At 37.3% G+C, this 26641-nt stretch overlaps 1 protein-coding gene across 15 annotated transcripts in view; it reads left to right on the forward strand.

Annotated features, from left to right (window-relative positions):
- ANKRD28 (ankyrin repeat domain 28) overlaps nt 1-26641 on the forward strand; it is a 200461-nt gene that overhangs the window by 164528 nt on the left and 9292 nt on the right. For 14 of the 15 annotated variants that reach the window (XR_002479185.2, XR_010343446.1, XM_012466765.3 and 11 more), the window contains 12 exons: nt 3949-4060; nt 4965-4991; nt 5344-5418; nt 9852-10053; nt 13576-13663; nt 13764-13881; nt 15110-15329; nt 23198-23285; nt 23377-23460; nt 24726-24871; nt 25505-25587; nt 26008-26090. Coding sequence is in view for 13 of the 15 variants with exons in the window: in XM_012466765.3 (XP_012322188.1) it covers nt 3949-4060; nt 4965-4991; nt 5344-5418; nt 9852-10053; nt 13576-13663; nt 13764-13881; nt 15110-15329; nt 23198-23285; nt 23377-23460; nt 24726-24871; nt 25505-25587; nt 26008-26090 (1326 nt within the window). In the remaining 2 variants the exon portion in view is untranslated. Of the gene's footprint in view, nt 1-3948; nt 4061-4964; nt 4992-5343; nt 5419-9851; nt 10054-13575; nt 13668-13763; nt 13882-15109; nt 15330-23197; nt 23286-23376; nt 23461-24725; nt 24872-25504; nt 25588-26007; nt 26091-26641 lie in introns of those variants that run through there. The other variant, XM_021674457.2, reaches the window with a different exon arrangement.

A 26641-nucleotide genomic window follows, 5' to 3' on the forward strand; every position in this document is an offset into this window, starting at 1 on the left:
TTAAAGGCCCTACCTCCTAATAACTTCACCCAAAATCTTTAAATATTTTTTGTTTTGGTATATAGAAGATGTATTTGCCTTTTGTATGTGATGTACATTCAGCAACCTCGTTAAGCTTACTGTGTTTATGTCTGTAAGAGCACTGTGTTTGATACTTTCTCTACCTCTTACTATGGGACCTTGGGAAAATTACTTAACCTCTCTGTGCCTATTTCATCTGTGAATATGGAGATAATAGTCTAAACTCAGTCACGACTATGTAGAGTTTAAAAGATTTTAGTATATATGAATTGTTTGGAACAGCTCTGACATATCCTAATCTTCCTATAAGGGTTCGTTGTGTTTTTTAAAACTGATTTTTTGGGCCAGGGGTGGGGTGGCAGGGGTGGTAAGAACTGTTATATGCCATGATGTAGGAAGAGTAGAAAGGAGGGAGGGCCTCTGGGAGTGACAGTACCACATCTATTTTTCTGGCTGAGTGGTCCTTATCCAGTGCTCTGACCAGCCATGGGTCACATGAACTTGAATCAATCTGAACTTGCATCAGAACTCAAAGTGGTAGGGTTTATGAGTGGTAGGGTAAGAGTAGGAGAAATTTAAATAGATTGATTTAAACTACTTAACCTATGTGGTTAGTGGGGATGATGATATTTAATTTGCCTAACATTGAGGAAAAAATATAACAGAATAGTTTGTTGTTTAGCCATAACTGTTTTTTCAGATTTTGTGTATATATTTTATTTCAGACAGATTATAGAGAATCTTCATTTCTTAATTGTCTGGGTTTTATAAAATGAGCATGTGTTAATGTACAAGCAGAAAAAAGAATAGACAGACTCTGCTGTCCCCACCCTCTAATGAAGTCCACATTTTCAAGATCTAGTAATTTTATGGTTCAGTATTTTATAAGTACCCCGGTTAACTTATCACCATAACTGATTAACCACTGTTCCAAACCTTTGTGGGAACATAGAAAAAATAGTGGATAAAGAGAAGAAGACCTGAGGTTTAGTCCTTGGTTTGCCAAAGAATTCTAGCCAAAGAATTTGGGGAAAGTCATTTAACTTAGTGTCAGTAATCTTTTTCACTCGTTAAAGATAATACACAGAGTAATTATGAAAATTTATATTGTTTAGCAAAATCTGAAGGGTATGCCAATAAAAGAAATTATATTAGTATAAGTCTTGTACTCAGGTCTCAGTAAGGGAGAACCGTTTCTGTTTTATCACATCTAGAGAACTTGATTAAAGATTTATTTTAATGCCCTTGGATAAAATATTTTTGTCTGTAAATGAATCTTCCTACAGACTTGCAGGCTTTTTCTGCATCCCAGTGAGCACTGTCCTCTCAACTGGGCACCAAGGAAGGCTATGTACAAACAGATTTTACACACTAACTGAAATACTTCCTTTTCCTGGCTTGTTCTCAGAGCTAGTTTATGAAGCAAAACAAAACCAGAAAAACACCAGTCTTGTTACTTTAGAGCCAGACTTGGATTTTGTTTAGTTTTTTTTTAATCATAGTGATACCCATTTTAATCTTTTTTTATTATTATGCTTGACTCCAAAGAATTTTAGCTGCATAAATACCATTTGCACTTAAATGGAGGAACATTTGCTACCATTGAAGATATTACAATAAAGATTCTGAAAGTAATTTTTAAGAGATCTAAAGCATTTTAAGAAATTCAGCATTTAAAGAAATAAGCGTTAGCATTGAAGTAATGGCACTCATATATTTGTGAGCTAGTTACTGAAAGATCGGTTACTTTGCTATAGAATTTCTTTTTATTTGTTTTTGTATGACTTCAGTGTGATTTTGGAAAGTTTTAACAAGGAGCATTTCCCCAAATAGTTTAATATTCGGGTAGACATAGTTGAATCCCAGACAAATGATCATTGAGTAATTACAAACTTGGAATTTGAACATGAATAGACTTTTTTAGTTGGCTTCTCCATGTATCAAATGAATAAACAGAGGCTATTTTACCATTATGGCCCAAGATCACTGGTACCAAACTAAGGGAAAATTTTTTTATTTCTATTTCAGTACTTTTATTTGCTGTAATAAAATTTATTACAATTATAAATTGTGGACTATATAGTGTTGTGGTGGTGGTGGTTGTTGAGACGGAGTCTCATTCTATTGCCCAGGCTGGAGTGCAGTGGCGCAGTCGCGGCTCACTGCAAACTTCACTCCCAGGTTCAAGCGATTCTCCTGCCTCAGCCTCCCAAGTAGCTGGGATTACAGTCGCACACCACCACACCCAGCTAATTTTTGTATTTTTAGTAGAGACGGGGTTTTACCATGTTGGCCAGGATGGTCTCCATCTCCTGACCTCATGATCCACCCACCTCAGCCTCCCCAAGTGCTGGGATTACAGGCTGAGCCACCACAGCCAGCCCTATATGGTGTTTTTAAATTTATTTTTATTATATTTTATTTCAGTAGTTCTTGGGGAACAAGTGGTTTTTGGTTATATGGATAAGTTCTTCAGTGATGATTTCTGAGATTTTGCTGCACAGATCACCTGAGCAATGTTCACTGTACCCAATGTGTAGTCTTTTATAAATGTGAGGGATAAAATTTTATTCGGTGTGAGGGATAAAAGACTACACATTGGTTACAAGACTCCTCAAAGTCCATTCTGTCATTTTTGTGCCTTTGGGTCTCCTCATAGCTCCCACTTGTAATTGAGAACATATGATATTTGATTTTCCATTCCTGAATTACTTCACTTAGAATAATGGTCTCCAACTCCAGGTTGCTGCGAATGCTGTTATTTTGTTCCTTTCTGTGGCTGAGTAGTATTCAATGGTGCATATATACCACATTTTCTTTATGCACTTGTTGGTTGATAGACATTTAGGCTGGTTTCATATTTTTGCAATTGGGAATTGTGCTGCTATAAACATGCATGTGTGGCCAGGCGCAGTGGGCTCACGCCTGTAATCCCAGCACTTTGGGAGCCCGAGGCAGGCGGATCACGAGGTCAAGAGATCAAGACCATTCTGGCCAACATGGGAAACCTTGTCTCTACTAAAAATACAAAAATTAGCTGGGCGTGGTGGCACGCAGCTGTAGTCCCTCAGGGAGGCTGAGGCAGGAGAATTGATTGAGCCCGGGAGGCAGAGATTGCAGTGAGCCAAGATTGGGCCACTACACTCTAGCCTGCGACAAAGTGAGATTCCATCTCAAAAAAAAAAAAAACCATGCATGTGCAAGGGCCTTTTTCATATAATGACTTCTTTTCCCCTGGGTAGATACCCAATAGTGTGATTGCTGGGTCAAGTGGTAATTTTATTTTTAGTTCTTTAAGGAATCTCCATACTTTTCCATAGTGGTTGTACATATAGTCGTTTATTATTATTATTATTATTATTTTCGTCATATTTTAATATCACAGAAATGAAATGAAGTATCTCTTATGAATACCTTATTACCACTTTACTCTGTGTATATACCTCTTCTTAGTCTTCTAATTCAGGTTCATTGAATTCTGACCTTGATTTCTTGGGGTTTGGTTTTGTTTCACATCCTTTCTTGAGCTTCATGATGAAAAATTTACTTATTCTGTGTTCTAGATAGATAAATAGTAATATTACCAGTATTATGTACTCACCAACAAAACTTTAATCCCGTCCAACATTGTCTGAGTAGAATAGGTGGTGGTATAGATACAGACTGTAAAAAAGAGCCTTCATGTATAAAAAACGAAAAACGTGACAGGCTTTCAAGGTATCTACTTTGAATCAAGAAGATTCTTTTATGAATGTTTCATTTGCATTTTTATGATAGTGTCATTTAAATGACATTTTTACAGTGTGATACATTTATGATTTTTATATTACTTAAGTATCAGAAAAATTATCAGTTTTTAATTTCAGTCTCTTATCATTGGTTGATATGCAAGATTTAGAATTTTCAGTATGTTGTTGTTGTATGTAGGTGCCTGGAATACTTACTAAGAAACGATGCAAATCCAGGGATCCGTGATAAGCAAGGATACAATGCAGTTCATTATTCAGCTGCTTATGGTCACCGTCTATGTCTTCAGCTGGTAAGATTCCTGAATTCTTGTGAAAGGTCTGATGTGAGTTTATAGTGTAATAATTTAACAAAAATGATGATAAATGGATCAAGAAACAAATTTCATTTTGTTTTTTAACATTTTCAGAATGTATATACCTCTTAAAAAGATATATCTCATTCTCTTTTCCTTTTAAAAAAGGAGAAAATTAGATCTCTGGAGAGAGCTACTGATTACCCCATGTCTGTGTCTGCAGTGTTTACTTCTCCTGCCCCTTTAAATAAATATTTCTCATAAGTTTCTAAAGAACTATAACTGTGTCTTATGTGAGAAATAAAAGTTTCTGTGAGAGGAATATCTTCCACATATATTCAGGGAATTCCAAAAGGCCCATTTATTTATTTCACAGCCCTTCCTAATAAGGGAGACTCTACTTCTGCAAAGGAAGTTTATTTTTATTGTGGTCTTATTTTGAAATATAATACCATCATTCACCAAATTTGCCAAACCAGAAGGAAAGTCAAGGAAAAGGTATTCATGTGTGTAACAGATACTTTAGGTTAAAGATTCTTTTATTTAGACTTATGTCATAAATTACATTAAACTTTGCTTCCCTTCAAGGGGAAATAAAATTCAAGGAGAGTGGATATAAAAGCAGAAAAAGGAGGTTGACAATTTAATATAGCACTTGGAACCCTGTTACAAAAATAACAACTGTTTTCTTAGGTTATTATGGATCTTCAGACCAAATTTTAGACCTATGTATATAGATTTGATGTCTGCTGTGATATAAAATCATTTAAAACACCTAACTTTTTGGAGGCAAAGGAAGCAGGGGTTTAGAATAAAAGTTAGCAAAGCCCTATGTAAGTTGAGACTTAATATAGGTGAATACTTACCAAACTAAATATTTTTGTTTTGACCTTTATTTCAGATTGCAAGTGAAACTCCTCTAGATGTTGTAAGTATAAGTCAATTCCTCCTACCAATTATGTTTATCTTTTTCCCCTCATTAGAGCTGAAGGTCTTTTTGCATAACCTTAGGAGCAAAGACAGTGACAGAAATCGTGTACAGAAGGAAGGAAAATGTTTACTTGGTGGCACTTGAATAGCATTTCCCCCAAACTCTTAGTTTTATAGCCTGTCTTCAAAGCTTTTAGTCTGTGGTCCTTACTACACTTTCATAATATTTGTGTTTTATAAGCTGCTGAGTTACCAAATAATACTCTAAAACTGATTTGAACTGGAGGTATGGGAGAGAATAATTGCAGTAGTATATCTTTCTGACATTTAAAATGCTTCTTCTTTTTCAGTTAATGGAAACCTCAGGAACAGACATGCTGAGTGATTCCGATAATAGAGCAACAATAAGCCCTTTACACTTGGCTGTGAGTACTGCCTTCATAGCCAATTGGATACCTAGTTTACTGAAAATATCTAATACTTGTTTGTGTTGACTCAAACTAGTACCATAAACTTTTGGCCCATGTAATAGTTATCATGGAATTAAAATTTTGAGAACTTTCTTTAATTCAGAGAATTAATTAATGTGCTGGGTTTTTGTTTTGTTATTTCTGTTTCTTTTTTAAAAAAGACAGACAATGATCCTTGGGCTTCCCTCAGGGCCTTCTGGGGAGAAATAGGGAGAAAATATGGAGAATATGCCTGTGATGGTGAATTTTAAAATGTGCTGCCCTAGTGGAATGCCTTATAAGTTGCTAAGCAGTTGCTATACACACACACATTCTGTGGTATTTGTACAATTTTTTGCTTGCTTTGTGATCTTGGGGTGCTAACTGGTTGTATGTTCACTGGTCCTTCAGGTGCTCACACTATAGTATTTGGCTACATTGTCTGTTATATCCCTTCCACTTTAAGATTCCTCTCATTTTTTTTTTTCAGTGTCAGTCACTAAATGGAGAGGGTTAAGAAAGAATATGACAATTTTTTAAGTCAAATGAGAATGTATTACCTTAAATTTCAAGTAAATCCTAATCTAGCTTTCTGTACTGAAAGAATTTATTTTTGAGACAAAGAATGTTAGAGTTAAAGGGAAGGGGGTACTTCGAGAATCAGGAGACCAGGGTACCACACTAGCTGTTTGTGAGATCTCTGATATTTTAGTAAAATGCTTGTAAGAATATATCCTTAATTTAATGTGGAACACTACAAGTTCAGTGATTCATTTGATTATTTCTTTTCATATTTACTGTTTTTTTTTATCTTAGTATTCTCCTTGCATGTGTTCTGACACTGACATATATACATTAAATTTTCTGCTATTTCTCCCCACTGATACTTCTTATCATGTCCTAAATAACTAAGAAAGCATTCTTGAAGCTTCCTGCTTCTTTGCCCTTTGCATCCTTAGAAACACCATCATCTCTCCCAGACACGCATAGTAAATAGTCTGAAAAGGCAAACCCAGCATGGAAAAAAAACAGCCATTTTACTACTGATGACAAGAAATGAAGACTGAGCAGCATTAACAGCAGCAGCATCATTCTCATTATAATAATATCACTGTCATTTCTTGAGCTTTTTCTAGGTGCCAGACTATTTACCCCTTGGGGAGATTCAACAAGTAGCATATTAAAGACTCCCAAAAGCCCTGTAGTCTTTCGGACTTAGTTATTAGTTTAATGACATTGTTTCTTTAGAAATTTCTCATTTGTATTCTCCCCACCCCTCAACTTGGCAAGTTTCTCTTTTTGTGCTTGCAAGTTAATGATGTGCTATACATTGATTAGTAGGTTTTTCCCCCTCTCTCTCAATTACAATTTTTTATCAAAGATTTTGTATGTGTATATGGTGGTAATGGTAGAAAAAAGAAAGCATAACATAAAACATATCTTCTTAACCATTTCTAAGTGTACAGTTCAATAGTGTTAATTATATTTACATTACTATACAACCAATCTCCAGAATCTTTTTATCTTGTAAGGATTAAAACTAAAACTCTGATAATACCAGCCTACCCTCTGTTTCTATGGATTTGACTAATCTAGATACCTCATTTGAGTGGAATCATAACAGTGTTTTTTGGTTCATCTAGCAGGTTTCATCCATGTTGTAGCATGTGGCAGACTTTCCTTCATTTTTAAGCTGAATAATAATATGCTGTTAAATATGTACCACATTTTTCTTTATCCATTCATCTGACAATAGATATCTGGGTTGCCTCCATCTCTTGGCTATTATGAATGAGTGCTGCTCTGACATGGGTATACATTATATATAAATAATATTTTTAAGCTAAAAATTGAAATAATTTAATAATTAGGCTCAATGAAATGTGATTATACCACCACTTTTGCATTTCATATCTATCTATAGGAGGTTTTCAGAAGTTATTTTAATTTCTTATTCCAGACTCTCCCATTCAGGACAACTTGGTACAGTGAAAACATACTGGTCTAAGGCTCTCGGAAACTGGTCTGAATTCCTAACTTTGCTCATACTGGACATTTGTGCTTCTTCTCTCAGTCCAATACAAGGACATCATGGGGAAAGCCCTGTGGCAAATCAAAATGGCTCCCATTCATTCTTATTTTTCTCTCTTGTCTTTTTTTGTTTTTTATTTATTTTTGCTGTTGTTTTTCAGACAGTGTCTCCCTCTGTCATCCAGGCTAGAGTGCAGTGGCATGATCACGGCTCATTCCAGACTGGAACTCCTGAGCTCAAGCAAGCCTCCCTCTCTCAGCCTTCTGAGTAGCTAGGACTATAGCTCACACCACCATTACCAGCTAATTCTGTATTTTTTGTAGAGGCAGGGTCTCACTGTTGCCCAGGCTAGTCTCAAACTGCTGGCCTCAGGTAATCCTCCTGTGTTGGACTGCCAAAGTGCTGAGATTATAGTTGTGAGTGATCATACCCAACCTTATTTATTTTTTATTTATTTAGAGCTACAGTCTCACTCTGTTACCCACGCTGGAGTGCAGTGGTACAATCACAGTTCACTGCAGCCTTTACCTCTCAGACTCAAGTGATCCATCCACCTATGCTTCTTGCCTAGCTGGGACCACAGGCAAATGCTACCAGGATTTTTTTTTTTTTTTTTTTTGCTTTGCAGTGATGAGGTCTCACTATGTTGCTCAGGCTGGTCCCAAACTCTTGTTCAGGTGATCCTTCCACCTCAGCCTCCCCAAAGTGCTGGGATTGTAGGTGTGAGCCACCACACCTGGCTAACTTCTTCTTTTTATAGTGTCTTCTATATATAATATATGGTTCCTCAGAGTTCATTCTTTCAGTAGAATAATTTTCATTGGCCTGGTATTAAGGAGCAAAGTTAGAAGTGATCCTAAAACAGTAGAATTCTGTGACCTATCGTCATTTTAATCTTTCACGTAGTCAAGTTTAAGTAGTCAAGTTTCTACACAGATGTATTATAAAGAGATCAGTAAGGCCCAGAGCAGCTTTATCTCTGGCTGCTACTTTCTGACATTTTCTACCAGAAATGGCTTTATAGTCCTTTGAAGTTTATTTATTTCTTTATGTCCTCCTCAGCATTTAGCCCAGTGTAAATAATATATGTTCAGTTGCCATGTTGGATTTTGAAATGACTTTTCCAGAAAGCCCTTTTATTAGACTGTATGAAGAAGGCAACTTCAGTCTGAAAGATCTTCAGTGTTACTCTTGTACAGCTAGGACAATGCCTGATACGTGGTGATATTCAAGCAGGGCTCAGTTAAGTATTTCTTTGCTAAAAGAATTGCTTCTTTTTTTAGCTATGGTACATTATAGGGTGGGAATAATCAGTTTAGTTTGGGAAATCAGAACATTCAAGCACTGACTCAACTCAAGTTGCTAGCTGTCTCTGGCGTTAATGTGGAGCACTGAACTGTGATTAAGAACACAGGCTTGACTGGGTGCAGTGGCTCATGCCTGTAATCCTAGCACTTTGAGAGACCAAGGTAGGAGGATCACTTGAGGCCAGGAATTTGAGACCAAACTGGGCAGCAAAGCAAGACCCTCATCGCTAGAAATTGGCCGAGCATGGTGACATGTACCTGTGGTCCCTGCTACTCAGGAGGCTAAGGTGGGAGGATCACTTAAGTCAAGGCTGCAGTGAGCTATGATCATGCCACTGCACTCCAGCCAGGGCAACAGAGCAAGACCTTGTTTCAAAACAAACAAACAAAAAACACAGGCTTCTTGGAATCAGACTTGAAGTCAAGGCTTTAAATGGATCCCTCCTATCACACATCCATTGAATGTCTGCCATGAACAGGCATTGTATATACTCATGAAAAGATTACCTGTCATTTGAACTTTTATTATTTATAGAATGCCTGTTCTCTAACACTAGCCTACTGTGTTGATTATTAGAAAAATATGTAGTTAACTTCCTGAATTCTAAATGTAGAAGTTTGGATTATCTTAAATAAGATGATAATATGAAGACAAGTTTGCTTATTTATATTTTCTTTTTTTTTTTTTTTTTTTTTTTTTTTTTTGAGACGGAGTCTCGCTCTTGTTACCCAGGCTGGAGTGCAATGGCGCGATCTCGGCTCACCGCAACCTCCGCCTCCTGGGTTCAGGCAATTCTCCTGCCTCAGCCTCCTGAGTAGCTGGGATTACAGGCACACGCCACCGTGCCCAGCTAATTTTTTTTTTTTTGTATTAATAGAGACGGGGTTTCACAATGTTGACCAGGATGGTCTCGATCTCTTGACCTCGTGATCCACCCGCCTCGGCCTCCCAAAGTGCTGGGATTACAGGCTTGAGCCACCGCGCCCGGCCGCTTATTTATATTTTCTAAAGTATTTAGGAAATCAGTCTAAATATGTATTTTTTAATTTGCATTTTTATTTATTTCTAGGCCTATCATGGTCACCATCAAGCATTGGAAGTGTTGGTACAGTCTTTATTAGATCTTGATGTCAGAAATAGTAGTGGAAGAACACCCCTAGATCTTGCAGCATTTAAGGGCCATGTTGAATGTGTGGATGTACTGATTAATCAGGGAGCCTCAATCTTAGTAAAAGATTACATTTTGAAGAGGACACCTATACATGCAGCAGGTATGCCAGATATTATGCTTGATTTATTTATAACTTCCTATCCAATACTCATTTTCAGTTTCTGGTATATAATATTTCTGGTTAATTGTCTTTAAAATTCTGACTTTTTTTTTTTTTCCAAATCATATATGGATTCTTTGACCCCATCAAATAACTTTGTTCACACAAACGTCCCTTCATTTACAAAGCCTCAGTCATTCATACCCATTAGGAGTATCTGCAGTATTCAAGGAACTTAAATATAGTGTATTATACCAACGCAAGTAAACCAAGTACAAAAAATATAAAGTTATTTACATGTAAGTCCTAGATTACCAGCTTCTGTGCAAAAAAAGGAGTAAAAATAGATTTATTAACTAGTATTTGAAACTAACTTTGTGCCTGGCTTAAGACCTCCCTCATGCTCAAGTCTGTCCCACACAAGCGTTTAAGAAGTCATTAAAATATACTCCCCTGCTCTGATGAAAAAAGCTCCTGCGCACAAAAGATTTCAGTGCCCTTGTGTAGCTCCCTTCCTCCTGTGACCTCTCCTGGAAAACAACCTGGGCTGCCTCCTTACTGATACCTTCTGCAATCTTAGGGAGCCCTCAGGGGGGCGGTGGCAGTGGATTCATCTTTTGACAATAGCCATAGATGCTAACATTGGCCAATTCTATGTCACACCTACTGGTTACCCTTTCAGGACAATTCTGCAGACAGAAGCCCCACTACCCTCGAAGCTTAGGTAGGGTAGGATCAGAGATGCACCTGTGTTGTTTTGAAGGCTGTGCTACAGGCTAGACTTATCTCTGGACTTATCCCTGTAAAACCCAGTGGCCTGAAGACCTGAAAAATGTCAGCTTGACTCTTCGAAGGTTTCCAGACCCAAGGAGATTACCAGTGGCTGTGACTTTCTGCAGAAAATTTTGACTTTAATTGGTAAAATGATTGTATTCTCATGGAATACCAACAATGAGACTATCATTGCTTAAAAAATTATCCGTCTTAGAAGTTGGATTTATGTAATAGTCTAATTTCTGAAACACTTCATCAACAAAACAGTGCAGTATTTCTTTCTTTCTGATAGAAGTTTTTCTGGATTGGTATAATCTTTAATTTAAAAAATAATAACACGTTTTGCCTTATTTTACCAGTGTACTGCATTAACATTTATGCATAGAGGCTTTACAGAGCACCTACTTTATGCAAGAACTATTCCATATTGTGATGTTATGATGTAGCAGATACATTAAAATACAAAGGTCTATAATGAAGTCAATGAAATGTCTTGCTACCCGCTGTGTATCACTGGCAGATGCAGATTCACAACTCTCTTTTTATAGAGTGATCCTTAACACATTTGAATACACGCCTTGGATTTTTTTTCTAGTCCTTTGGGAAGTTTACATTTTAGAAGACTATGGATAACACCCACTGTTGCTCCCAGAGTCGCCCTTCAAAGCTATCAGATGTTCAAGCAGTGCTGAGAAAAATATTTTAATAATAGATGAGAATGTCTAATAAACATACATACACTACTATATGCTTTGAACAAGAGGTCAAAATGCATTAATTTCTGTTATTCTGAAAAAGAGTGAAGTTATATCTACAACTAGAAAAATTACATCATAATTACAGATCATACGCAGAACTAATTTAAAGCTTTCATGGAGTGATTGCACTCTTAATAGGTAAATACTGAACTGAGACATTAGCTAGTCCCTTAGAAGCTGTTAACCAACGCCATATAGTTCAGCATAAGTCCTACCTACAAAGAGCCACAGGTTACTGTTAGTGCCTACCTATTCAATAAATCTAAGATTTGTGTCTATAGATGCCTTTCAAATTTGGAGGTCTATAGAGAGTGTCTATATATCATGAAAAGAACACTGGGGTTTTTTTTCTGGAGGTTTATCAGTCCTTTCTCATGGTGATGCTGTGCTTGGTGTTTGGGTATTGAAGTTAGATGACATAAACATTCATCAGTAGCTACTGTGCACTGAGTGTAAGTGAACTAACTTGAAAAACGGTGGGTCAAATAAGATCTCTTTGAACATTGCCAAATGTTAAGACACTGTTTTTTATTGCTAAGCCGTGAGAGCTGCTGGCAGAGTTCAGCATACAAATTGGACTAAGGTGGGAAAGGTGGTTTAAGCCACAAGTTTTAATTAGTAATTATTAGCATTTAATATGATTGTCAGAAAGTAATGTAGAATATTCGTCTTAAACCCTAGCTTGCTTTTGCTAGTTTTGTCATCTTTTAATCAGGAGAAATAGTGATAGATGTTCCTTTCTGTATCATATGCAAGATACATTTTTTATAATTACTAATATATTCTTTAAACTTCAGACTTTGTATATATGAACAGGATCTGAATTTTGGCAGAGGATTTAACTTACTTCAGAAGCTATTTTCTTTGGACTACTTCTGCTTGTACCCTTGCCCATTTTATGCATTTGGACTTAACAAATGCATACTTTAGATGTAACATTTTTCTTGTACTCTGTATATATCATTTGAAATTATTTCAGTCATAAATAACAGAGTACCCAACCGAAAATAGCTTAAAGGATGGGGTTTAGTCTCTCACATACAATATCCAAAGGCAGGCTGGGCGCAGTGGCTCACACCTGTAATCCCACCACTTTGGGAGGCCGAAGCCGGTGGATCACAAGGTCAGGAGTTAAAGACCAGCCTGGCCAAGATGGTGAAACCCCATCTCTACTAAAAATACAAAAAAAATAGCTGGGCATGGTGGTGGGCGCTTGTAATCCTGGCTACTCGGAAGGCTGAGGCAGAGAATTGCTTGAACCCGTGAGGCAGAGGTGGCAGTTAGAGATCGCACCAGTGCACTCCAGCCTAGGCAACAAAGCGAGACTCCATCTTAAAAAAAAAAAAAAAAAAAATCCAGAGGTAGATGCAGTTCCAGGGTTGGTTGATTCTACAATAGTGTCAGAGCTCTGGACTAAATTCTGTTATTCTCTTATGTTTCCATTCATGTTGCAGGATGAGTGCTGCTGCTTTTAAGGATTGCACCTAAAATCAGGAGGGAATGGGGGCTTTGCATTATCAGAGATAAAAGTATTTCCCAGCAGCCTGCTAGACTTACCAGCATCTCAGTAGTCAGACCTGGTCCCTGTGCTGCTCACCTTAAAATTGATCACTATCAGAGGAGAATGTGTTGTTATGATTGACTTGGTCCAGTCATGGTATCATTCCTTTGCTGGAGGCAAGCCCCTCTTCCTGACCACATTGCCAGAGAGCTAAATAAAATGAGCATTCTTTTAGAGGCAGATGATAAGGGATGGGTGCTGGTTAGGCAGTCTGCCTGTCATATTTTACTGTGAGGAATTCGTATTTGTTCAGCTTTACCAATCAAAGGCAGTAGAAACCTTCTTTGTACCTATAGATAATTTCATTCTTGCATATTAAATTCAGTGAAACTATCCCAAAGTTAAATTCTAGAAGATGTGCTCTAAGATGGACATTTTCTATTTTATCATTATATCTAATTACTGAAATTTTTAAATTTCACTTTACAGCAACAAACGGTCATTCAGAATGCTTACGGCTATTAATAGGAAATGCAGAACCGCAGAATGCAGTAGATATTCAAGATGGAAATGGACAGTAAGTTTCGATAGATAATTGTTGCATCACAGAAAGGCGTATTTCGAAAACCAGAATACAGTCTTAAGTGAGCACTGAACCTATTCCTGTTGTTGCTCAGGACGCCTCTGATGCTGTCTGTTCTCAACGGGCACACAGACTGTGTTTACTCATTGCTGAACAAAGGAGCAAATGTAGATGCCAAAGATAAATGGGGAAGGACAGCATTGCATAGAGGGGTAAGCAGAAATATGCTCTTTCCTTTCAAAAAGCTTTTATGACCTCATACCACCTAGCACTAAACTAGGTTATGTTTATTTTTTCTTTATTAAATGTTTATCAAATAGTCTTTACTATTTCTTTCAATTTCTTAGTTTTTTGGTTTTCTTTGGGTTTTTTTAATTTGGGTTTTTTTGTTTGTTCGTTTGTTTCGTTTTGTTTGAGAGGGAGTTTCCCTCTTGTTGCCAAGGCTGGAGTGCAATGGTGCTATCTCGGCTCACTGCAACCTCCGCTTCTCGGGTTCAAGTGATTTTCCTGCGTCAGCCTTCTCAAGTAGCTGGGATTATAGGCATGTACCACCATGCCTGGCTAATTTTGTATTTTTAGTGGAGATGGGGTTTCTCCATGTTGGTCAGGCTGGTCTCGAACTCCTGACCTCAGGTGATCCACCCGCCTCAGCCTCCCAAAGTGCTAGGATTACAGGCGTGAGCCACTGTGCCCAGCCAGTATCTTAGTTTTTACTTACATTGTTCTAGAGATTACTTAATCTAGATTAAAACTTAATCTAGAAAACAATGTTAGAACAAAATGTTAAAACCCTAAAACTTTGAGTAGAATTAATGTCAATTTGGCTTTTTTCCATTATCTCACTTTCTTATATACTTTAAACTTTTTCACCTTTGAAATATTTTCATTGAATACTAAGTTTCTCTCTTCCTGTTTTCATACTGTTTGCATTTTGACAGTTACTGCTATAACTGAATTTTTAAACCACTTCCAATAAAAATATAGAATCACTCATAAAATGATAAATGGCTTTGATTAATAGAAGGATATAGGGTGTATGGTTTTTTAAATTTTTTCTTTTTCTTTTTCTTTTTTTTTTTTTGAGATGGACTCTTGCTCTGTCGCCAGGCTGGAGTGCAGTGGCGCAATCTTGGCTCACTGCAACCTCGGCCTCCCAGGTTCAAGCAATTCTCCTGCCTCAGCTTCCTGAATAATTGGGATTACAGGTGTCAGCCACCACGCCCAGCTGATTTTTACAGTTTTAGTAGAGACAGGGCTTCACCATGTTGGCCAGGATGGTCTCGATCTCCTTACTTTGTGATCTGCCTGCCTTGGCCTCCCCAAGTTCTAGGTTTACAGGCCTGAGCCGCCGTGCCCAGCCTAAAATTTTTTAATTAGCTGAGGTTGGCATGTAACATTTAGCATAATATGTTTGACCACTTGTAAATTATTTTCTTTCAGGCAGTTACAGGCCATGAAGAATGTGTAGATGCATTACTTCAACATGGTGCTAAGTGCTTACTTCGGGATAGCAGGGGCCGGACACCTATACACCTGTCTGCAGCCTGTGGACACATTGGTGTTCTCGGAGCCCTTTTGCAGTCAGCAGCATCTATGGATGCAAATCCAGCCATAGCAGACAATCATGGATATACAGCACTTCACTGGGCTTGCTACAATGGTTAAGTATACAAACACAAATGCATATCATTCTGTACTGAACAGAGATAAGTATAATATATTCAAATAGTAATGAGAATGACATATTTATAAGACAGATTTTAAGTTTAAAATTAGTAAAAACCTTGGGAATAATCTATGTAGGCTTACTTACTAGTAATAATTACTATGCAGGCTCACTTCTGTCCTGTCATGCTAAAGCCAAGACAGTAGTTGTTAAAGGTGTTCTGAGATAAGCCATGAAGTATTTTTGAGGTTTTTCTTTTTCTTTTTAGTTTTGGTAGGGTCTTGCTGTGTTACCCAGGCTGATCTTGAACTCCTGGCCTCAGGTGATCCTCCCACCTTAGCCTCCCAGAGTGTTAGGATTGCAGGCATGAGTTACCATGCAGCCTAAAGTTTTTCTTAGATCTTTATTTCAACAAATATTTTGCATTTTTAGGAGGTTTTTACAGTATTTCCAGTGCTTTTATATGGTATGCTTGTATTTTGATTGTGTTCTTTCACCTTTTCTGTAGAGTCCCACTATGGTTGCCCAGGCTGGTCTCAAACTACTGGGCTTAAGCAGTCCTCCCACATCGGACTCCCCAAGTGCTGGGATTACAGGCATGAGCCATTGTATTCATCCATGTTTTTATTTTCTAAATACAATTGTATTAGGAAAAAATGACCAAAAGTAGGAAAAACAGTGAGATGCATCACATTCTAAACTGAAATCTGTGTATGTTTTCTGAGCACATTGCAAGATAACATTCTTATATCACCACTGACATCCATGCTCAATGTTGTAAAGGAATAAAATCCTAGCAGGTCTTAGAATTATAAACTGATGGGTTAACTTTGCTACATGGTTAGAAGAGATTGTCTTTGGCCTCCTACAGGCTCACAGTCAGAGTCATCACTTTTGTACGTAGACTCACAAAAGGTCATTTAGGGAAGCATAAAGCTATTTTGAAGGTACAGATAATTAAAAATGGAGTTTGGCTTATGAAATATCACTAATTAAAATAATTTACATAATGAAGCATGTTGAGATAATAATTTTTTCCTTGTGCAGGGCAATAGATTTGGTCATCTTAGAAAACTCAGGTACATTATATACAGTGTAAGCATCAGTCTTGTCAAAGTTTAAGCTTCGGGCTTTAGCAGAGAAATTAGAGGTTTTTAAAATTTGTTTTCAATTTCAGTGTAGCTTCAAGATTAATGTTCATTATGACAGCAGATCTACAAAGCTGTAGTTCACAATTCTGATAGCCTTCCCTCAAAATGTAGAGATAACACAAATTGCCTCTTTAGATAAATATCCATTTGCTAAAATAAATAAGTATAATATCTGTTCTAAAATCAGATATTATATTTTGCTACAGACTGAAAATCAGACACATCTGTTATGATCTTTAAATGTTATGATCTTCTCAACCAGAAGTTGAGATTTGCTATCTTTCTGTAATATGCCGTTTTATGGTTCTTTCACCGGGAGCCGTTCGGACAAAGTTATCAAGTTATAGCAAAAGAGGAAGAAGCTGAACCTTGTAAAATTATGACTTCATTAAATGTCTTCACAAGTATTTCTGAAATGTACTATTTAGATTTTCATATTAATCCTTATGCCAAACTTGGGAGTTGGTTTTTTTTGAGACGGAGTCTCGCTGTGTCACCCAGGCTGGAGTGCAATGGCGTACTCAAGGCTCACCGCAACCTCTGCCTCTTGAGTTCAAGCGATTCTCCTGCCTCAGCCTCCTGAGTAGCTGGGATTACAGGCACATGGCACCACGCCCGGCTGGTTTTCGTATTTTTAGTAGAGACAGGGTTTCACCATGTTGGTCAGGCTGACCTTGTGATCCACCGCCTCGGCCTCCCATAGTGCTGGGATTACAGGCGTGAGCCACCACACCTGACCCTGGGAGTTGCATTCTTTTGCTGTGAGAAACTTTTGGGCTCTTGAAGTTTGTCCTGTGATTACTGTTGGTTATCCTTTAGCTGAGTACTGATAGTACCATAAAAACTTGAATAGTTAAATCTGTTGCTCATTCAACAAGCTTAGTTTAGTCTCTTTCCTTTTTATTACCTTAAGTCCTTAACCAACAGAGTTTTGAAAACTATAAAAACCTTTGGTGTTTGACTTCTCTTTTTCTCATTTCTACTCACTAAGGCAAGTAGAAGTCAGTGTAGTGAAGTGGCCAGAGACTAGTACTTGTACTAGTACAAAGAAGATACTGTATTTTACCATTGATGTTTGATTTGTTTCCATACTGTGACTTGACATTTTACAAGTATAAGGAAAACCCAGAATACCTAATATAGTGGGTGGGAAAATAAATACAAATGTGAGTTGTGTTTCAGTAAAAATGTCAGTGAGATAAAACTGTTTAGAAGCAAAGACTTACTCCTTAATTTTTTAAAAAATATATCCCTGAAGATTAACCACTGGAAAAATCACACAGTGAGATATTTTTCCTCAGGAAGAACACGTATTATAAATATACTGCTGTAACTGTCCTTTGGAGAGTGCTTTCTATTATAATATTTCTTATCAGATCTATATGTAGAACAGTTTCCCTAAAGTGAGTTCCTACTCTGTTGCTGCTAAATTTAGACTCTAAGCATGTTTTGTACAAGAGACAGAATTTTGCAGAACTGCATGCCTGGTTGCCATTTAAAGATCATAACAGATGTGTCTGATTTTCAGTCTGTAGCAAAATTGTGGTGATTCTGAATTTGAACTGGAAGGAATTAAATGTGTGTTGGCTATATGCAATAAATGACTACATAGACAATTTAAAATTAATACTACATTTATAGTCAAAAGCCCATTTTATAATTTGACATTCTGAAAGTAGAATATGTAAAATGGTTTTACTTTGACTAGTAATTATTGTACAGCTGTAAAGAAAATTGGAAGCACTCCAACAGAACAGAAAATAACCTTTCAAAATTAAAATGAAATGATGGCTGAGTTTTGGAAAGACTGGCTGTAGATACTAAAAGTCCACAATTTCAGTTTATATAGTCATTCAGTCACAGAACTTACAATACTTATGTGTTCCTTTAAAAAATATGTTCATTTTTATGAAGCTCTAAACATCCTCAGGATAGCCTCTGAAACTCAAGAGGAGGACCCAGTTTACCATTCTATACAGTGATAGAAAGTTATGAGATTGTGCGGTTGATAGCACCCAGTAATGATTTTTGGAGGTAACCAAGAGCCCCACTGCTCCCTTTTCTCAATCTGTATTCAGATAGTGAGTGGCTCTCAAACCCTTTGGACTCAGGAACTATGGATTGATATTGACTGTATTAGAAATTGGAAGTGAGAAGGTTTTAAATACTTACTGATTTATTTTAAAATAATGTCTATTACATGTTAACATAAAAAATCTTTTTTTATGAAAACTATTTTCCAAAAGTATTTTCTTTTTAGTGAGAAGAGTAGCACATTTCTTTATAGCTAGTTTAAGAGAATAGTTGGGTTCTCATGTCTGTGTTTTTATTCACATCTTTTTTGCATCACCCCACGGTTCCCCAGGCCACAGCTTAAGAACCCATATACCTGGAGAATGGGAGGCTCTTAAGTCAACAATGGACAACTTTCCATTGCTGTATCTTAGTAATGAGTTAACATTCAGAACGATGGAATGAAAGCAGTTTCTCAACCTCAGCACTATGACATTTTGGGCCAGATGATGATTACAAGGGACTCTGCAGTGCACTGCAAGATGTTTAGCAGCATCATTGGTTTCTACTCACTAGATGCCAGTTGCAGTGCCCCACCTTCAGTTGTGACAAACAAAAATGTCTGCAGGCATTGCCACACACAGTATCTCCTGAGGGGAAAATCCACTTGAAAACTACTTAAATTAGAGAAAAGAACTGACAAAAGATGGAACACAATTACAGGTTTTTCTAAAAATTATTTTTCCAGGCCGGGCGCGGTGGCTCACGCCTATAATCCCAGCACTTTGGGAGGCCGAGGTGGGTGGATCACGAGGTCAAGAGATCGAGACCATCCTGGTCAACAAGGTGAAACCCCGTGTCTACTAAAAAATACAAAAATTAGCTGGGCATGGTGGCGCGCGCCTGTAGTCCCAGCTACTCAGGAGGCTGAGGCAGGAGAATTGCTTGAACCCAGGAGGCGGAGGTTGCAGTGAGCCAAGATCGCGCCATTGCACTCCAGCCTGGGTAACAAGCGAAACTCCATCTCAAAAAAAAAAAATTATTTTTCCTACGCCTATGTCCTGAATGGTTTTGCCTAGGTTTCCTTCTAGTGTTTTTATGGTGTTAGGCCTTATGTTTAAGTCTTTAATCCATCTGGAGTCAATTTTAGTTTAAGGTCATCATCACTGGTCATTAGAGAAATGCAAATCAAAACTATATTGAGATACCATCTCACACCAGTTAGAATGGCGATCATTAAAAAATCTGGAGAAAATAGATGCTGGAGAGGATGTGGAGAAATAGGAACACTTTTACACTGTTGGTGGGAGTGTAAATTAGTTCAACCACTGTGGAAAACAGTGTGGCGATTCCTCAAGGACCTAGAAATAGAAATTCCATTTGACCCAGCAATCCCATTACTGGGCATATATCCAAAGGATTATAAAGCGTTCTACTATAAGGACACATGCACACGAATGTTCATTGCAGCACAGTTTACAATAGCAAAGACCTGGAACCAACCCAAATGCCCATCGATGATAGACTGGACAGGAAAAATGTGGCACATATACACCGTGGAATATTATGCAGCCATTAAAAATGAGGAGTTTGCGTCCTTTGTAGGGACATGGATGAACCTGGAAACCATCATTCTCAGCAAACTGACACAAGAACACAAAACCAAACACCACATGTTCTCACTCATAGGAGGGTGTTGAACAAGGAGAACACATGGACACAGGGAGGGGAGCACTATACACGGGGGTCTGTTGCGGGGGAGTGGGGCGGACAGCGGGGGGGGGAGTTGGGGAGGGATAGCATGGGGAGAAATGCCAGATATGGGTGAGGGGGAGGGAGGCAGCAAATCACACTGCCATGAATGCACCTATGCAACAACTTTGCATGTTTTTCACATGTACCCCAAAACCTAAAATGCAATAAAAAAATAAAAAATAAAAAATAAAAAAAATAAAAAATAAAATAAAATTATTTTTCCACCACTATAGGATACAGTTTAAGCTGATTAAGTTTGAGAAATTTAAAAAGAAAAGAATATATAACATCACCTTTGTAGGCAAATACTAAACCATGAAAATACATAAAGAGGCTGAGTAAGAATCTGATTTATTCCTAAAGCAGATCCCAAATGACTAACGAAATAAAATAAGCAACATTTTATTTATGGTAATTAGGGTACTTTTATTAAATTAAAACCCTGGCTTTGAAATTAGAGTAAGAAAATTTGAAGTTTGGATTTTTCTGTTTTTGAAGTTGCTGTTAAAAACTATGGACCAGATATTGATCAGTAGTCAGTACAGTCAGACCTCCATATCCATGGGTTCCCCATCCATGAATTCAACTAAATGTCGATCCAAAATATAGTTAGGCTGAACTTGTACAGACTTTTTTTTTTTTGGTCATTATTCCCTAAACAATACAATATAACAACTATTTATATAGCATTTACATTGAATTAAATTGTAAGTAATCTATAAAGTATATGAGAAGATGTGCATAGGTTATATGCAGATAAACTTTTTTTTTTTTTAGCAGAGTAAATTAATTTATTCTGTCATCTGTGCATCAGAATGCGATCTCTGTATTGTTTAAGCGTCTGGTTGGAACGTCCTCAAGATCAATGTGGGAGACATTTCAGTCATGTTCACTAGATGTGGCATATCCTATGCCCCATAGGTCCCTGTTAGCTTCACTGATTCATGTTCCCATGTTTGGCCTAATGGTGGCTTGTGGTCCTCCAGGAAGGGAAACATGAAGCCTACTCCTCAAATCCAGTTATGTTGTTTCCACTGGCAGTTCTTCTGGGTGGTGGGAATTGTGTGTCTAAATTACATATGAGCTATAAGCATTCAGATAAACTGTTTTGTATAAGGGACTATGGATTTTTACTGTTGAGGGGTCCTGGACCCAATCTCCCAAGGATACCAAGGACTGTATACTTGTCCTTTACTACAGCAATATCATTTTGGTAGGAAATTGTCCTACAAAAATACTTCCTCAAATAAAAACAGAATGCTGGGCATGATGGCTCATACCTGTAATCCAGGAGGCTGAAGCAGGCAGATTTCTTGAGCTCAGGAATTCAAGAGCAGCCTGAGCAACATGGCAAAACTTCGTGTCTACAAAATATCAAAAAATTAGCCAGGTCTGGTAGCCTTGCACCTGTTGTCTTAGCCACTTGGGAGGCTAAGGTGGGAAGATAGCTTGAGCCCTGGAGGTTGAGGCTGCAGTGAGCCATGATCATGCCACACTGCACTTCAACTTGGGCAACAAAGCAAGACCCTGTCTCAAAAAATTGTTTTAATAAAATAAAAATTTAAATACCAGAATGTTTCATTACAGCATTGTTGATATCATAAAGAATTTTTTTAAGCTAGCAATCATTTAAAAATTCATAATTAGATTAAATCAGGATACACTCTGATACTGTGAAGCTCTTTAGAACATTAAAGAATAAGATTTTGGGCCAGGCGAAGTGGCTCACATCTGTAATCCCAGCACTTTGGGAGGCCGAGGCGGGCGGATCATGAGGTCAAGATATCAAAACCATCCTGGCCAACATGGTGAAGCCCCATCTCTGCTAAAAAATACAAAAATTAACTGGGCGTGGTAGCACACACCTGTAGTCCCAGCTACAGGCTGAGGACTGGAGAATTCGAGAGGCTGAGGCAGGAGAATTGCTTGAACCCAGAGGTGGAGGTTACAGTGAGCTGAGATCGCGCCACGGCACTCCAGCCTGGGCGACAGAGCGAGACTTTGTCAAAAATAAATAAATAAATAAATAAAAATAAAAAATACATTATATATATATGCTATTATAGAAGGATATGTGTAGTTACATTAAGTAAAAAGCAAGTTACAGAATTAAACATCCCACTGCCATTAAAAAAAAACTAGAAAGTACAATCATCTCTCATTTGCTGTTGAGGATTGGTTTCCAGGACCCTTTGTGAATACCAAAACCAACAGGTGCTCAAGTAAGTCCCTTATATAAAATGAGTATTTGCATATAACCTATGCACATTTCTCTGCTACACTTTAAATCATCTCTGGATTACTTTTTTTTTGAGACAGAGTCTTGCTCTTGCCCAGGCTGGAATGCAGTGGTGCAATCTCAGCTCACTGCAACCTCCACCTCACGAGTTCAAGCGATTCTCCTGCCTCAGCCTCCCGAGTAGCTGGGACTACAGGTGCCTGCCACCATGCCCAGCTAATTTTTGTATTTTTAGTAGAGATAAGGTTTCACCATGTTGGCCTCCCAAAGTGCTGGGATTACAGGCATGAGCCACTGCACCTAGCCTGAATTACTTATAATAGCCAATGTAATGTAAATGGTAGGTAAATATGTAAATAATTGGTATGCTGTATTTAGGGTATATGACAGAAGAAAAAAGTCTGCTCTGTTTTTCCCCCCCCTAAATATTTTTAATTTGGGGTTAGTTGAATTGATGAATGTAGAACCCATGGAAACGGAGAGCCAACTATATGTATTTGTGTGTGTGCAGTTGTATATGTCTAGAAGTTTTCTGAAACTACTGGTAGCTGTTAAGCTACTAGTGACTATATTCCAGAGAGGGGACCTGGGAGATGGGATGGGAGAGAGACTTTTACATTTTTCCTTTAAACACTTACGTGTGTCTGTGATTTTTGCCAGTATCTCCTTTGAATTTTAATATCTGGTTCTTTATATCTATTTAGGTCATGAGACATGTGTAGAACTTCTTTTAGAACAGGAAGTTTTCCAGAAAACAGAAGGAAATGCTTTTGGTCCATTGCATTGTGCCGTGTAAGTAAAGCCAGAATGAATCAGATTTGGTTTGAGTGTTTCAAGAAATACACCATTGCTGTGAGAATGATCACCTTGTTACCTTACACAGGATAAATGACAACGAAGGTGCTGCTGAGATGTTGATTGATACATTAGGTGCCAGCATCGTGAACACCACAGATTCAAAAGGAAGGTAGGAATTCAACTATGTAGTAAATAGTTTTAGCCAGGCACAGTGGCTCATGCCCATAATCCTAACAATCTGGGAGGCCGAGGTGGGAGGATAATTTGAAGCCAGGAGTTCAAGACCAATCTGGTCCACATAGTGAGACTTGCATCTCTACAAAAAAAAAAAAAGCATGGTGGTGCATGCCTGTGATCCCAGGTATTCAGGAGGCTAAGGCAGGAGGATCACTTGAGCCCTGGAGTTCAAGGCAGCAGTGAGCTATGATTACACTACTGCATTCTAGCCTAGGTGACAGAGTGAGACCCCATCTCCGCCCTACCCCCAAAAAAAGTTTTATTTTCAAGAAGAAATAAATTTTAACTACTGGCCTGGTATGAGAGAATTTATAGAAAACCAATTACTAATTAAAAGTTTATTTTTATATTTGCAAGTATAAATTGTTATAAGATTTTATTTTTACATTATAAAAGGCTTTTCTATGAATAGATTTTAGGCAGTTTTCCTCCTTTAAACGATTTTAAAATGTAAATATTTTCCCATTTATTTATTTATTTATTTTCCCATTTATTTGTTTATTTATTTAGAGACAAAGTCTTGCTCTGTCACCCAAGCTGGAGTGCAGTGGTGTGATCTTGGCCCATCACACTGCAACCTCCATCTTCTGGGTTCAAGCGATTCTCCTGCCTCAGCCTCCTGAGTAGCTGGGATTACAGATGCATGCCATTATGCCCAGCTAATTTTTTTATTTTTAGTAGAGACAGGGTTTCGCCATGTTGATCAGGCTGGTCTCAAACTCTTGACTTCATGATCTGCCCACCTCGGCCTCCCAAAGTGCTAGGATTACAGTTGTGAGCCACCATGCCCGACCATATTTTCCCCTTTCTTTAGAAGTTCTGTTTCCCAAAGATCATTGTTAACAAAGTTAACAGTTTTCTAAATAGGAATAAACATTCAGCAGTTATAATAGGTGGCAGTATTCCAGTCAGGATTTGTTTCTTTCAAAATTTTCTTTAATGTAATATTATTTTAGCAATTTTGTAATCTTTACTTCATACTCGTTCTAGTTTAATTAAGGCCTTCTATATTATTGAAAGTACACATTTCTATGGGAGAAATTAGTAAGCTCTATTGAGCCTGTTTGTATACAGGCATTGCTTTTATAGCCTAGTATGTAAACCCTTGAAAACTGCTTGTCATAAATAAAATAATATTTTTTCCAGAGTATATAACATTCTAATTTAGTCATGTATTTCAATTTATCTTTATTACAGAACTCCTCTCCATGCAGCTGCCTTCACAGACCATGTCGAGTGTTTACAGCTGCTGCTCAGCCATAATGCTCAAGTCAATTCTGTGGACTCTACCGGGAAAACACCTCTTATGATGGCTGCAGAAAATGGACAAACAAATACAGTTGGTAAAGAAACTTCTGTAAAATTTTATTTTCCTAAGTATGTATATTACTTACATAGAACTTAGATTGCAACAACTCTGACTTCAACTAGTTATCTTACCACTCCTAAGACTTAAAACCTTTTACCTGTTTGCAATCCACATTTTCATTTAGAGATACAAGTTTTAGTTTGCTCTTACCGATTAAAGAGTCTGCTTTACCATGGCCCTATACCATAGTGGTTAGAACACTGGCTCTGGAGTTGCATTGCCTGAATGTGAGTCCTACATCTTCCAGCTAAGTAACCTTATGCCTCAGTTTTCTCATTTATAAAATGAGAAAAATAACAGTATCACTTTGTGGGTTGTTGTGAGGGTTAAATAAATTACTATAAATCCAGAGCATAATTTTAAGTTTAGTAAACAGTCACAAAATAAATGTTAATTGCCATTGTTTGTGTGCGTGACTTATATAACAATATAATTGTCTCAAGCAATTGTATGAAGATATATGTTACATATTACAATCTTTTTCTTGTACTTAAGTTTTTATGAGAGGGACTTTTTTGCTTTGTATCTTCATTTCTCTACAGTGAGTTATTGGTAATCTAAGAAACATGTTCATAAACATAAGAATTGATGCACTTTTTCCTCCCAGAGATGCTGGTTAGCAGTGCTAGTGCAGATCTGACTTTACAAGATAACAGTAAAAATACTGCCCTCCATTTGGCTTGTAGCAAGGTATGTATACATTTTAAGAACATGTTTTTATTGTTAATATTAACAATGTCATTAAAAGTTTTTTGATTTCATTGAAATGAACAGAACTCAGGACCAAACCTCTCTAATGATCACTGGTATTAGATTTCTTGAACAAAATTATTGACTTACTAGGCACCATGCATATCAAAGTCTCCAGTAAGCTGTTTTGGAACACAAACCTAAGCATAATTATCCTCTTTCTTTAATCTTCATTTTGTCCTCTTCTCCTACCCTCACTCCCAAGATGTGTTTTGGCAACTACTAAGATACTGGCCAGGAAAATTCATGGCATATGTATAGTGGTGTACATATTATATGGACTAGGGTTGTGGATTTTTGGGTGTATAAATTTATCTGTAATGGTGCCCAAGTTTTTATAACTATTTGCCACAATTTTAGGGTCATGAAACTAGTGCCTTGTTAATACTGGAAAAGATAACAGATAGAAACCTCATCAATGCAACCAACGCAGCCTTGCAAACGTGAGTACTGTCGGTGTCTAGTGTAAACTCTGTGACCTATAATTATAAAAATGATAAATGGATTTTTTTAAACATGTGACTATTGAAATAGGTATCAGTCATAGAAGCAATTTCAGTAAGTTTTACAACTGTCCAAACTCATTTCTAAAATCATCACAACTAAAAGGCATATTATTTAAAATGCTTTTGAACTGAAACTTTATTACAACATTGATAATAATGTATTTTTTCCTTAATCCACCTACCTAATTTTCTCAAGAAAAGGTAGTACTATTTTGTGTATTTTATGGAAATCAACTGTAATAATATGTTACTTGAAAGTAACAATGAATGAGGTAAAAAGCTTTATATGTGTCTGTAAGCCAATAAAAGAATCAAGTTTTTAATAATGTGAGTAGCCGACCTCCAGATTGACTAACAGAGATCTTACATTAGTGTCTCTCGTTGTCCTTTGCTATTCCGTTTTGAGATTTGATAAAGATAAAAATCTTATAATATTGTTTCCCATTCTGGGATTAGTCAGATCCCTTGAAGGTCCAAAAATTAGTGAT

Source organism: Aotus nancymaae, unplaced genomic scaffold (genome assembly GCF_030222135.1).
Source record: "Aotus nancymaae isolate 86718 unplaced genomic scaffold, 86718_ANA_hifiasm-v0.15.2.pri h1tg000019l, whole genome shotgun sequence".
Classification (NCBI taxonomy): Eukaryota; Metazoa; Chordata; class Mammalia; order Primates; family Aotidae; genus Aotus; species Aotus nancymaae.